The 13,420-nt window shown below is 43.5% G+C and overlaps 1 protein-coding gene across 8 annotated transcripts in view; it reads left to right on the top strand.

Moving 5' to 3' along the window:
* Positions 1 to 13,420, top strand: part of ldb2b (LIM domain binding 2b) — a 37,067-nt gene that overhangs the window by 190 nt on the left and 23,457 nt on the right. For all 8 annotated transcript variants that reach the window (XM_048237762.1, XM_048237738.1, XM_048237753.1 and 5 more), the window contains exons 1-2: positions 1 to 138; positions 7,124 to 7,226. The exon at positions 1 to 138 is cut by the window's left edge and continues 190 nt beyond it. In XM_048237762.1, the coding sequence (XP_048093719.1) occupies positions 7 to 138; positions 7,124 to 7,226 (235 nt within the window). In that variant the 5' untranslated portion in view covers positions 1 to 6. The remainder of the gene's footprint in view (positions 139 to 7,123; positions 7,227 to 13,420) is intronic.

Here is a 13,420-nt window from a genome sequence, read left to right as displayed (position 1 = left end):
GACACGATGTCCAGCGCGCCGCACGACCCGTTCTACTCGTCTCCGTTCGGTCCGTTCTACAGGAGACATTCGCCCTACATGGTGCAACCCGAGTACCGAATCTACGAGATGAATAAGCGGCTACAGTCCCGTTCAGAGGTTAGCAACACTCTGTTGTTTTAGCTTAAGTGTGATTTTTTATGTGGTAATGTGTATGTGTGTCCGTGTTTGCATATGAGTTTTTGTTTCTAATTGCGAGAGTTTATAGTGTGTTGGCTTCATGGCTTATATTTATGTCTAAGATATTTATGTTATAGCTTTGATTGTAGCCTGTGCTAAATGAACTTAACCAATTTTGACATTCAGTGTAAAGGTATAGGCACCACTCTTAACTCCAGATCAAGCTAACTCCAGAACTTCTGCGAAACCTTACAGAACCAGCTAATGTCCACATGCCCGTATGAATGATCAGTGTACTGTGTTGCTAAATCATGTTGGTAATATGATGCTTTTGTATGAGTGCCCCCCCCCTTCCCTCTCTCTGTCCATCCTTCCACCACATGCACACAACAACTACACTTTCTTCCTTCCCCCCTTTCTTTTACCCAAGTCGTAGGTTTAAGCGGTCAAACAATGTAGTTCACATGTAACTCACTTGTTGAGTGATTTGAGTTGGGACATCAGCCCTCTATTGTCCTCCTTGTCAGTGGACATTACTGAATCTGCAGTCTTATTCACAGAGAATGATGCTGTGGTCTAAACAGCCACTCATTCATTACATAGAGATATATATATATAGTTAGTAGCCTACATTATGTGGTGAAGGAGTGGATGCTGTGCACAAATAGACTCCTGTGGACAGGTAAACTATGTACCTTGATGTAAAGTAACTTAGAGCTCTCTTTTTCTGTCCACAATAATATGCTACCATGATTTACATACTTTAAGCCATGAAAAAGTTCTGTGTCACTTCATTTGTAGAAGCCTGACTATACAATTTGAAGCTAAAAGAAATGGAACTTTAAATTGCTTTAGAGTGCTATGTCAGAACTCAGAACCCCCTGAGGCCTGTGCATTAGGGTTCTCTCATAACCAAGCACTTTGAACCATTTTCAAACGCTTTCTCCCATGTTTACTGATTTGTTCGCCCGCTGTGCTCGCCATTAAAGGTTACCCTGTTCCACATTTGTACAGCACCCTGAATCACTGTAAACACTCCCCATTGCTGTGCCGTGTGGAATGCCAATTGCTGAGGGTTCTTGCTGTTAATTGATTTATGGGCAGCCAAACAGACAGACTTGCCTCCCTGAAAAACAAATAGTATTACGATCTCACTCCCTCCCTCTGTCTCTGTCTGTCTAACCTTGCTCTCTCGTAGACACCCGTTCCCTGATGATATCAGGCTGATTTCTCGAATGGGCTCATCTTCCTTGAGCTATCATGTCTATTGTTACCAGAGGTTTGTGTTTTTGTGTGTGTGTGTGTGTGTGTGTGTGTGTGTGTGTGTCTTAAGTGTCGCCACCTGTTGGTGTGAGCTGGTATAGCAGGAACAGAGTTGGTCACCCCTTTGCCCTTTGTCCCCTGAGAGTGGACAGGCCATATATCTCATATTTTTCCAACCAAACAACCATTTAATTTAGATGGAGCTGTGAGTCAAGGTATTTATTAGGCACTGACAGCCATACATTAGTTAATTGCTGAGGGTTAACATATGTATGAGGATAAATCAGTTACGATAAATCTCAGCATTGCATCCCTAGACAGATCCCACTACAAGTGTATCTTCCAGACAATTTTGGCAGCACTTTTCTCCTTTTGACATAGATACTTAATGAGCAAACTTATAAGCATGTAGCCTGTATGTATAAGTGTGTATGGTTAGTGTTTGTGTACTCCTGACCTAATGTGAACTGGTTCAGCTTCTGGATGCAAATGTGTGTATCTCTCTGTGTGTGTGTGTGTGTGTGTGTGTGTGTGTGCGTGTGTGTGTGTGTGTGCGTGTGCGTTTGTGCTTGTGTGCATTCATGTGTATCACTGTATGTGTATCACTGTATGTGTGTGTGTGTCCGCGCACACATGTATCTCTCTCTCTCTCTCTGTATGTGTGTGTCCGTCTGTGGGTGTGTTTGTGTGTGTGTGTGTGCGTGTGTGCGTGCGCAAATGCGCACATGCGCACATATTTCTGTATATGTGTGTGTGTGTGTGTCTGTGGGTGTGTTTGTGTGTGTGTGCGTGCGCACATGCGCACATATTTGTGTGTGTGTGTGTGTGTGTGTGTGTGTGTGTGTGTAAGTGTGTGTGAGAGAGAGTTGAGAGGGTGAGCTCCTGCAGTGTGATACCCCTCTTACTCCCATCTCTTACTAGACTGGTATAATTGCCTCCCTGGGGGTGGGGTGGGATGGGGGAGGGGTGTCTCTGAGTTAGTCCATTATTCCCATCCATGTATTCGTATAAATATTCATTACAACAAAACACATGAAAGAAGAATCACAGGCCTGTAAGAACTTACACCAGTGCTGCCTCTGTCCGTGTAGCCTTTCCCCAATGTCTCCTATGCATAAGGACACTTAGTGTCAGTCTAGTGTAGTCACACATACATACACACACACACACACACACACACATGCTCATGGCTCATGCATACACACACTCACATGCCCTATATCACCTCTCTCTAATAATTTTGTCATATGTGAGATTGTTAAATATTTATTGAATAATATTCCCATTTAGATTTGTGAACATCTGTGAAAACAGGCGTTTGAGACGTATATATTAGATATTTCGTTTTAAAAAAAAAAAAACTCATTGTGCTCCCATGCTGCTCCCCTGGTTCAACTGGCAGAGGATGTGGAGGAACTGGGACAGTGCAGTGACGCAATTGAAGGTCAGATCCTCTGACCACAATCACACACACACACAGACACACACACAGGCACATATTGAACAATGAGCTAGGCTCCTGATCGCAGGAAACCTGGACAATGCTCCCACCTTTTTCCTGTTGCGTTTCTCACAGTCCCTCCCAGGGCACCGTACAGCACTGATAACACAGCAATGTGTGTGTGTGTGTGTGTGTGTGTGTGTGTGTGTGTGTGTGTGTGTGTGTGTGTGTGTGCGTGTGTGCGTGTGTGCGTGTGTGTGTGTGTGCGTGTGTGTGTGTGTGTGTGTGTGTCCATATGCATCCATACATATATGTCGCTGTCTCTCTCTTCCCTCTCTGCCTGCCTGTCTGTTGGTCTGTTTTTGTGTTTCGAATTATAGACGTGTCTACGTGTTTGTAAGCAAACAACTACCCTAGCTCACCTCTGACAATGCATTTAACTATCAAAATCAGGCTCAAGCTTTTGTTCAAACACAGAGCCTTCTGTATATATAGGGCACACATGTTCACAGTCACACACACACACACACACACACACACACACACACACACACACACACACACACACACACACACACACTCAAATGAACACAGTAAGGGTCTTGCGTGTTAGTGGCAGAGGATTCTTGCTATTTTCAGCTCCCCCCGCGCTACTGCCAGTCTCCAATACAAAGACTCTGACTCTGCATGTCATATGAAATAAAGCAACAAGCTCTTCCTGGGGATGTGTGTGTGTGTGTGTGTGTGTGTGTGTGTGTGTGTGTGTGTGTGTGTGTGTGTGTGCGTGTGTGTGCGTGTGTGTGTTTGTCTGTGTGTATGTGTGTCTGTGCTTTTGGAAGAGCCACTAATAACACAAGCACACACACATGTGTGCACACGTACACACACATGCACAAACACACACACACACACAGTCACTCACACACATCCAGACAGAGAGAGAAATGATGAATAAACATAAGATGAGTCATTGCTTCAACACGGGTTTGGTGGAGTTATAATGATTAATTTCACAGTGATTTCTGACATTGGAATTTACTGTGAATTCACAAAAATCACAATATCCACCCTTCTGTTTTGACACCCGTCTCTTCTCAGTATACGAGTCCTTTTGTTAGTCATTAAATTGTTGAGAGAGAGAGAGAGAGAGAGAGATGTGTGTTTGGGCAGAGGACAGAGGTTGGCTGATGCCGCCAGTGCAGGATTGTGAGTTGATGTCTAAGTATGATGGGGCAATGGAGCCAGGCTGGGATACACTGCTTACCTAACGCTGTTTGGGACTTCCACTGAACTAGACTAATCGGAATGGGAACCGTACTGATCGTGAGTCATTTCCTTACGCAGACAATAGAAGTGCTGCCTTTCTAAATGCACAGTATGGGTAGGAGAAGCCAAATCCAAATCTACTGTCTAAGCCATCAACTACCTTTCCTCTCAACACACTTCTCAAAGTCTCCCGTCTGCTCTCTGCTGTGTCCTACAGTTTCATAGGGCAGACTTAGTGAGTGACTTTGGACTTCATTGTCCTTGTAAGGGTGTATTAGGGAACTCATAAATCAGGAGTACATGACTGTGTGTGTGTTAGTGTATGTGCGTGTGTTAGTGTGTGCTAGTGTGTGTGTGTGTGTGTGTGTGTGTGTGTGAGCATCTGTGTGTGTGGTGTGTGTAGTGTAATGAATGACTGCTCAGTGTTAAATGACTCCCCTAAATGTAATCATGTAGGTAATCAGAGAGTGGAAAAAAGGGGTTGGGTTTAAAATGTCTAATTTTTGGTTGGTGGGATCAAGTGAATTTAATTCTGAGGGGAAATTACTCAATTTTGAGACAGCAATTTTAATTTGCTTGAGAAAAGTGCTTGTTTTTTTCTTCTGTTTGGCAGTGTACTACACATATGCGTAAAAAGTGTTTTTATTTTTTAGATGAATAGGAAATAATTCCTTTGCCATCTGGCTTTTGTTGGTCGGCTTTGGGCTCACAATTTTGAGTCAGAAAGTGTGTGTGTGTCTGTGTGTGTCTGTTTGTGTCTGTGTGTGTGTGTGTGTGGGGTGTGTGTGTGTGTGTGTGTGTGTGTGTGTGTGTGTGTGTGTGTGTGTGTGTGAAAAAGAGAGAGAGCAGAGAGAGAAGCCCTGCACTTCTGACATAATTCTTGTCTGTGCGTAGCGCGCTCTGTGTGTAGTTATTGTTATTTACACGCAGCGTCGCGCAAATCCCATGGATCAGACACAAATCCCTGCAGCTCTACCACTATTCAGCTGTTTAAGGGTGGGAGAGAGAGAGGTGGGAGAGAGAGAGAGAGAGATGGGGCATTCCATGTTGAAATCAATAGCACTTCATCACTGCAGTGGTGCCAGAGTAAGCTATACGTTTCATCAGTTTACCTGGGGTCACAACCTTCACCCCCTTACACACACACACACAAACATTTACAAATACCTCCATACAAACAAACGCATAAATATGTATGTATACGCTAGTACACGCATGCTCTCATGTATGACATGCATCTTAACCATGGCTTGTCCAAGCAGCTTTCTATTCTGCCCCTGATGGATCTGCCTTGTTGTTCAAGCTCTCCGTTCAAGGTTCCGGTAATTATTTATCTTGACATTACAGGGAGGGCCGGGGGACGTCTGTGCTCTTGATGTGTGTGTGTGCTTGTAGCACTAAGCCATCCAGAGAACAGATGTGGTGTCTCAGGTTTGAATGCATGACCCAGACCGCTGGCTGACTGGCCGACTGGCCAGCCGGAGCGTGTTCTTCAGTGTCTGGTTACACTCGGACCTTTGGGATTTTGGGAGTTCCCAGAGCTGGAAGACCTGGTTCACTGCCACGATCTAAAGCTGGACTTCCGCCTTCTTTGTGTGTGTGAGAGTGTGTGAGTGTGTGAGTGTGTGTGTGTGTGGAGTGTGTGAGTGTGTGTGTGTGTGTGAGTGTGTGTGTGTGTGTGTGTGTGAGAGAGAGAGAGAGAGACAGAGAGACAAGAGTCCTGGGTCACTGCCTATGATCCCGAGGTTGGGTTTCCGCTTCCTGGAAGTGGACTTTCTTGTTGTTGTGTTTGTGAGCTGGCTGAGATGCCAGCGCCCACCACTCTGAACACCGGGAGAGTGAAATTAACTTCAGCGCTCATCTTACAGGTGCACACAGGTGAAATTAACTTCAGTGCTCAAGGTGCTCCAAGCTAACTACGTATAGCTAACAGCCATCATCTGTGCACTCGCTGAAAGACTCTCGCTTAAACAGAGAGAGAGAGAATTATTTATTTAAAAATGTTGCAAAATCAAACACACAGGCCTATTGCTGTTATGCATTCAACATCGAAAGTGCTTTCATTACTACATCTGTGTGCATTTGTTTGCTTCTCAGTCTAAAACCGCAAACTGCATTTTCGTCTGAAAAATAAGCCCTCTTTTTAACACAGTTCTAAATGCACCCAGTGTTAGGTGCGTTAGGTGCATCTGTACTGTTACTTTTGTTCATACACAAATGAGTTTTATGGGGGACCTGGCTTACTCATGCATTGATTTAACAGTTTGAAGTACAGCCCTGCTATTCAGCTCACCTGTCACCTGATGCTCTGTCCCATTCTCCCCCACTTCCAACACAAACCTACTTCTTGTTACCTCTGTAAAGAAGAGATCATATGTTTGGAGCACAGGGCTTCTGCTATCCCCAGCTGACCATAGCACTGCCCAGTGAGATCAGAAATGTGTCAGCTTTCAAAGTCACACTCTTTAGTCAAGCTCAGACAGAGTTGTATACAGTATCACCATATTTAGTGCATATCAGTCGCTTTACTACTCATTGAGTACAGATGCTCTTTCTTTTTTAGTTTTTGTCTTTTTAAAGATATTATTCAGGAATATGTATGCTATTACTGTTTTAGTTGTAGCTGCCTTAAGTCTTTGTGAAAGAAAATCCATTACTCTGGACCTGACCTCCTACTTTTGTCAGTTACACTGTGCTGCAAGAAGAAACTTGATCACTACAGGTCACCTCGCAGAACATCAGTTCACTGTGCCAGAAGGATTGAAAGTTAATTTCTATGTCGATATGAAGGCTGCATTGAATTTGTCTCAAGGTTGTTCTTACAGTGACAAAATATATTCTGTTACAGTGCACTCTATAAACAGTAAGTGTGTGAGTAATTAAATGTGTGTGTGTGTGTGTGTGTGTGTGTGTGTGTGTGTGTGTGTGTGTGTGTGTGTGTGTGTGTGTGTGTGTGTGTGTGTGTGTGTGTGTGTGTGTGTGTGTGTGTTTCAGGAGTGTGATAACCTGTGGTGGGATGCTTTCTCCACTGAGTTCTTTGAAGATGATGCCACCTTGACCCTGTCATTCTGCCTGGAGGATGGGCCAAAGAGATACAGTAAGCCTTATTACTACCTCTGTTTGCAACTCAGCATTTAGGGAGACCACTGATCCCAGAACCGGGTTCATCAAGTGTGTGTGTGTGTGTGTGTGTGTGCACATTTCATACACAATTTTAATTGTTCAATTTCATACAAAAATCTGAAGTGTCTCTTCAGGAGAACAATCCAAAACACATTCATTTGATTTAATTCATCGCTTCTCATCATTCACAGCCAAAGCTTTCTGAGAGAGAGGGAGTGGAGAGAAAAAGTCAAAAAGAGAGTCTGGAAAAGGGAGCATAGTGTGTGTGTGTGTGTGTGTGTGTGTGTGTGTGTGTGTGTGTGTGTGTGTGTGAAGGCAAGAAAAAAAGAGTCTGTGTGTGTGGGTGTACGTATGTGTGTGTGTGTGTGTGTGTGTGGGGTATGTGTGTGAAGGCAAGAAAAAAAGAGTGTGTGTGTGGGTGTACGTATGTGTGTGTGTGTGTGTGTGTGTGTGTGTGTGTGTGTGTGTGTACTGCTGGGATGACTGAGTGCAGAGAACCATGCTGTGCTGAGCTGGAGCCTGCAGAAAAAAATAAAAGAAGCGAGAAAGAGATAGAGAGAAGAAAGAGACACAGTGGGGAGAGTGCAAGAGAGCGAGAGAACGAACGAGAGAGAGAGAGAGAGAGAGAGAGAAAATAAGGGAGAGTGAGGAAGGGAGAGGGTGCGACGGAGAGTGAGAAGAGAGAGAGGGAGGGAGACAGAACGAGACAGAGAGAGAGTGAGGCAGGGAGAGAAGAGAGAGAGAGAGAGGGAGGAAGGGAGGAGGTGGAGGGACTGGGGGAGGGAGCTTTGAGAAGGAACACCGCATTGCAAAAATTAGTCATCACCAAGTAGTGCAGAAATAAGCTCCTTTTCTCTAGTTTACACTTTTTAAAGAAACTTTTCCTCCGCAACAACAAGACCCGTGCACTGTCTGTAACAGGTGACTGTGAATGGCCTGAGACAGGTATACACACAGCTGTATATCACTTACAACTAATAGTGCTTACTAGAGTGTACCTGTATAATTCTTCAGAACAGGGATATGTATAAATGTGTTCACTTATGGTGCGTGTGTGTGTGCGTATGTGTGTGTGTGTGTGTGTGCGCATGTGTGTGCATGCGTGCTTGTATGCATGCGTGTGTGTCTGTCTGAGTGTGTGTGTTAGTGCCTGTGTGTGTGAGCATGCGTGTGTGTGTGTGTGTGTGTGTCTGTCTGTGTGTGTCTGTGTGTGTCTGTGTGTGTCTGTGTGTGTGTGTGTGTAAGTGCCTGTGTGTGTGAGCATGCGTGTGTGTGTGTGTGTGCGTGTGTGCATGCGTGCTTGTGTGCCTGCACGTGTGTCTGTCTGAGTGTGTGTGAGCATGCATGTGTGTGTGTGTGTGTGTGCGTGTGTGAATGCTTGCTTGTGTGCATGCGCATGTCTGAGTGTGTGTGTGTGTGTAAGTGCCTGTGTGTGTAAGCATGTGTGTGTGTGTGTGTGTGTGTGTACTACTCACCTCTGTGTTTGAGTGGTCTGCTTGCTCTTAATTATTAAGTGAGTGAGTGAGTGAGTGAGTGAGTGAGTGAAGTGAGTGAGTGAGTGAGCTGTGTGTTCAGTGCATGAAGGAGGCAAGAGGTTACTCAGGAAGGGCAGCGTCACACTGCCCTCAGCCAAGGCCCAATCAGGCATATCCAGTCCCATCAGACATATCCACTGTGGAACACCGTATCGGTCGGTCATTCCGCTGGTCTTCTGGAAGCTGTTTAAAAGTGCACGGCGCGCAGGCCTGATATTAGCTGGAGATAGGATTGCCCAGTGAGTCAGTCATCGATCTTAATTGATCGGTTGGCTACAATAGTGTGTGACTCATAGTGGACGTGAGGGCTAAGCTCTGAATTTCTTGCAGCCCACAGAGTGATGAGAAAAAAAATATTTTAAATAAGACGTATGGGGGTGGGGGCATTCACTGCCTCAGCAATTCTTTGAAATTTGAGGTTGTTTGTTGAAACAACGCATGGGTGAGTTACTCACAAACACTGTTGAGGTTGCTGGTATGAATAAGCTTATACCAATACTGCATTATCCCGATAGGGCCATACAGTAGGTGTGGCTCAGAGTAGTGATTTTATACATGCTTATTACAGATGTGCCGTGACTTGTCCCGTAGGTTACGGCTTCACTTGACCCCTAAACGCAGATCTGGTTTTAAAGCCTGACATTATAATAACACTCAAATGGGATTATTAAAGCTAGAGTTCATTTAAGGGGATTTCATGATCTGTCACTCAGACTAGAGGCCACATTCAAACCTTGTGCTTTAAAATGCAAACAGCATGTGACTAAAGACAGCTATAGCTGTTTGACCAGATGTTGTCAAAAACGCAAAATGTGCTTGACCTTGGATAAAGTGATGGATATTGTTGTTTAATGTATGATGACAAACGTGTATGTTGTTGGTAGCTGTTCTTCAAGGTAGGCCTTTGTTACAGGTGCCCATATTGAGGTCAGCATGTCCAGTATGTTAGCACTTCTCTTTCAGCAGTCCTTTGACTAATAAGGAGAAATAGAGTGGAAAGATTCAGAGTGTGTATAACAGAGAGAGAGAGAGGAAAGAGAAGAGAGAGGAGAAAGAGATGAGATGAGAGAGAGAGAGAGAAAAGAGAGGAGAAAGAGATGAGATGAGAGAGAGAGAGAGATTATTGTTTTAGTCTGTCCTAATTTTTTAAAGTAGGTCCTGGAATTTTCTAAAGCAGCTTTGTGATGATATTCTTTGTGTACAAAAAAGTCAGATGAAATGAGATTGAATTGAACTGAAGCTTTGATATTTTAAATCAATTGAATTGCTCTATAATATGATAGATATTGCTCTAGTAAATTTAAAGAGACATTGAGAAAGCATTTCCTGTGTTCAGGTATGAGGAGAGAATTGCCACGTAATAAAATTAAAAAATTCTGTGCAAAATTACAAATACCAAAATTGTGTTCAGAATGATTGTATGGATGGAAATTGTCCCTCCTTCAATTTGAATATTTTGATCAGGAAAGAGGTTTGGGTAGAAAACAAAATCTAGAATACTCCATGCCAGTTTGACCCTGCCAAACCCTTAAAATCACATGGAGTGCCCAGTATCTCTCATATAAGTAATCATGTGTTTAAGCTGGCTCTGTGATAGTAGAAAGGAGAAACCGCTATCCGTGTATAGTGACATTATGCAGGTATCACTTCTTAGTGGAGGACAGCAAGCATTATGGATTGCCCTGCCCGTTCATGAAATGCTACGTCAAATTGTTGATAGATATCGAGATCGACTTTAATTGAGGCAATATCCACATTATGATGGTTGCCAAGGACAGCCTCTTAAAATTGAACATAGCTCTTAGATGAGTGTCTATCTATCTCCTTCTGCATATTTCTTCCTCAGATAAAGGATTTGAAAACAGGATTTTTTTTGTGTTTTCCATCAACGCCCATTCCTTTGATGATGTTGTTTTCAGATTAATCACAATGAAGTTGAATTTCATCACCTGTGTTTCAGAGCCTGTCTGTCCTTCTGTTCTTGTTTTGAATTCTTCTGTTGGTGTGCAGTTTACCAGTCTTACCAGGGGAATAGTAGTTGTAGTCTGGCTAGTTCTTTGATGGGCATGATGGCGTTCTGACACAATAGTTAGGTCTGCATGAGGGAGCCAGTAGTAGGGTATGATGGTCAGCCGTGGTCAGTAATCGGGAGCTGTGGGTGAGGACGGAACAGCTTGGATTCGGTGTCTGTTCTCACCATGGCAACAAAAGCAGCCCTCACAGGAGAGAGAGCAGAGGTACACCTGGACGAAAGATGTCACCCCAGCACCAAGAAAGAACACACTAGAGAACGAACAGCAATATAGAGCGAGATGAAGCACTACTGTATAGATGGAGCCATAACATTAATACCCTACATGCTGAAGCCTGCATTTAAGGCTAATTTATTATATTTCATATAGCTGATTATCTCTAGTGTGTATGGATGGCAAATTGTACTGTTGTAGATTTCGGATAGCGGACCATCGTTTTTTATCTTTTCAATATGTGTATATGTTAATGTAATGAATTTACAGAAAATTTTTGGTTATGGTAAAGTTATTTAGCAGATGCTTTTCCAAACAACATCAGGATAACAAATAATAATAACAGTAAACATTTTAATAACATTATAAGAGCATCAGCTATAATAAAAACCAATTAAAAATAGAACAATAAATAGAAGCAATAACGGTTTAAAATTTTAGATGAGCCTTTGTGTTTGTGAGAGAGAGAGGGAGAGGAGAAAGGAGAGCTTTTTTCTGTTGCTTTGATTAGTGTCACAGGACTGAGGTGCCTAAAACAGTAAGACATGATGAAATACTTGAGCAATGCATTTTCTCCTTCATCGTATAATCTTAGTTCAAAGCAATACATTTGAATATTTTTATTGCACTCCTTGAATTATGGATCATATGTTTTGAGTTGCTGAAATCTGCGCCCTTGACAGAGACAAAACAGTTATTAGTAAGAAAATCCTAATTTAGAGGCTTGTTTTCATAAATGAAAAGAATAACAGTGAAATCAAGGCTACTGCCAAACAAACAAACTCACAGATTGAACAATGTCATTTGGGCGACCGAAGAGAGCCGTTTCCCAGGGATTAGGTGCTGTGTTTACTCTCTCTCTAGCCACAGTCTCAGGTGCTCATCTCAGGTGAGGCCACGGCACCAAAGTCACGACCCATGGGCCAAACACCTCTGGTTTATTCTGAAATATCTCTGTTGCTCTGGCCTCTTGGGTTGAGAATGTCACCATTTTTTTACTGCTAAAAAATCTCACCTCACCCCAATTTCACTATCATCACTGTGAAATGAATTATAGGAAGTCTGTTTCTCGCTGGCTAGATACGTTTTGAAATCAGTGTTTTCGTTGCTATGTTATTTTTAAATGGAAATATGGCAACTGGGGAAGGTATGACGAGTCATAGGTGGTACGGAGAGTACTAACGCCCAACACACTCAAGGAAGAGGGAAGAGATGGACAGAGCAGTAAGACTGAAGAAGTGATAGATGAAATGAATAAAGAGACAGAGAGATTGCATGACAGGAGAGCGATAAATAAGTGTGTGGTGATTGGCAGCTTTGAGGCTGAGAGGAGAGAGAGGCAGAGGAGAAGGAGAGGGAGAGAAATAGAAAGAGAGGGAGAGGAGATGGAGAGAGAGAGAGGAGATGGAGAGAAAGAGGGAGAGGAGATGGAGATAGAGGAGATGGAGATAGAGGAGATGGAGAGAGAGAGGAGATGGAGAGAAATAGAGAGAGGGAGAGGAGATGGAGAGAAAGAGAGGGAGAGGGAGATGGAGAGAAAGAGAGAGGGAGAGGAGATGGAGAGAGAGAGGAGATGGAGGGAAAGAGAGAGAGGGAGAGGAGATGGAGATAGAGAGAGAGAGGGAGAGGAGATGGAGAGAAAAGGAGATGGAGAGAAAGAGAGAGAGAGAGAGAGGGAGAGGAGATGGAGAGAGAGAGAGGAGATGGAGAGAAAGAGAGAGGCTTAACACTCCTTTATTGAAACAATATCACGTGTTTAACCACTACACAATAAAAACATTGTTAAAAACACATACAAATTACAAGTTAAAAAGAAACATCACAGGGCTCGCAGAGCCGTAGCCTGGCCTTGCCTTCCTACGTGCCCATCCTCCCCACCCTCACACAGCAACCCCCCCCCACCCCCCATACCGCCAGAAAGCTCTCAATGTCATCAACCATCCTGTAAAAAGCGTATTCAGACTTGATTCTCCCCCCCACCACCCTCCTAAAAATCTCCACAGGATTGGTTGAAACTCGCCCCGCCATCTTGTACTTCTTTGACAACCAGATTGCTATTTTTGCTGCGCCCAACAAGAAATTGACAAAACACACTTTCACACACAAAAACACAAAAACTTTCACACACAAAAACACACACTCTCATCCATCCCACAAAAGACTGCCTGTCACAGGAGCTGAAAATGGCAATTTGCGCTTTTCCGTGAAATGCGTATGCATTTATAGGAGGGTCAGGGAAAGTGGGAGTTTCGTGTAAAAAAAGATTGGAGGAGAAGCGTTAAATGCAGCTAATTAGGTATTCCCCTGTATGTACAAAAACTGCCCATGACAGCGCAGGTCTGGTTTGTGTTGAAATATTTCTGCCTTGTAAAAGCAGTTAATCCAAA

The sequence above is a fragment of the Alosa alosa genome, chromosome 1 (assembly GCF_017589495.1).
Source record: "Alosa alosa isolate M-15738 ecotype Scorff River chromosome 1, AALO_Geno_1.1, whole genome shotgun sequence".
Taxonomy (NCBI): domain Eukaryota; kingdom Metazoa; phylum Chordata; class Actinopteri; order Clupeiformes; family Clupeidae; genus Alosa; species Alosa alosa.
The sequence above is the reverse complement of the archived record's forward strand: the minus strand, read 5'-3'. Positions and strand labels throughout refer to the sequence as shown.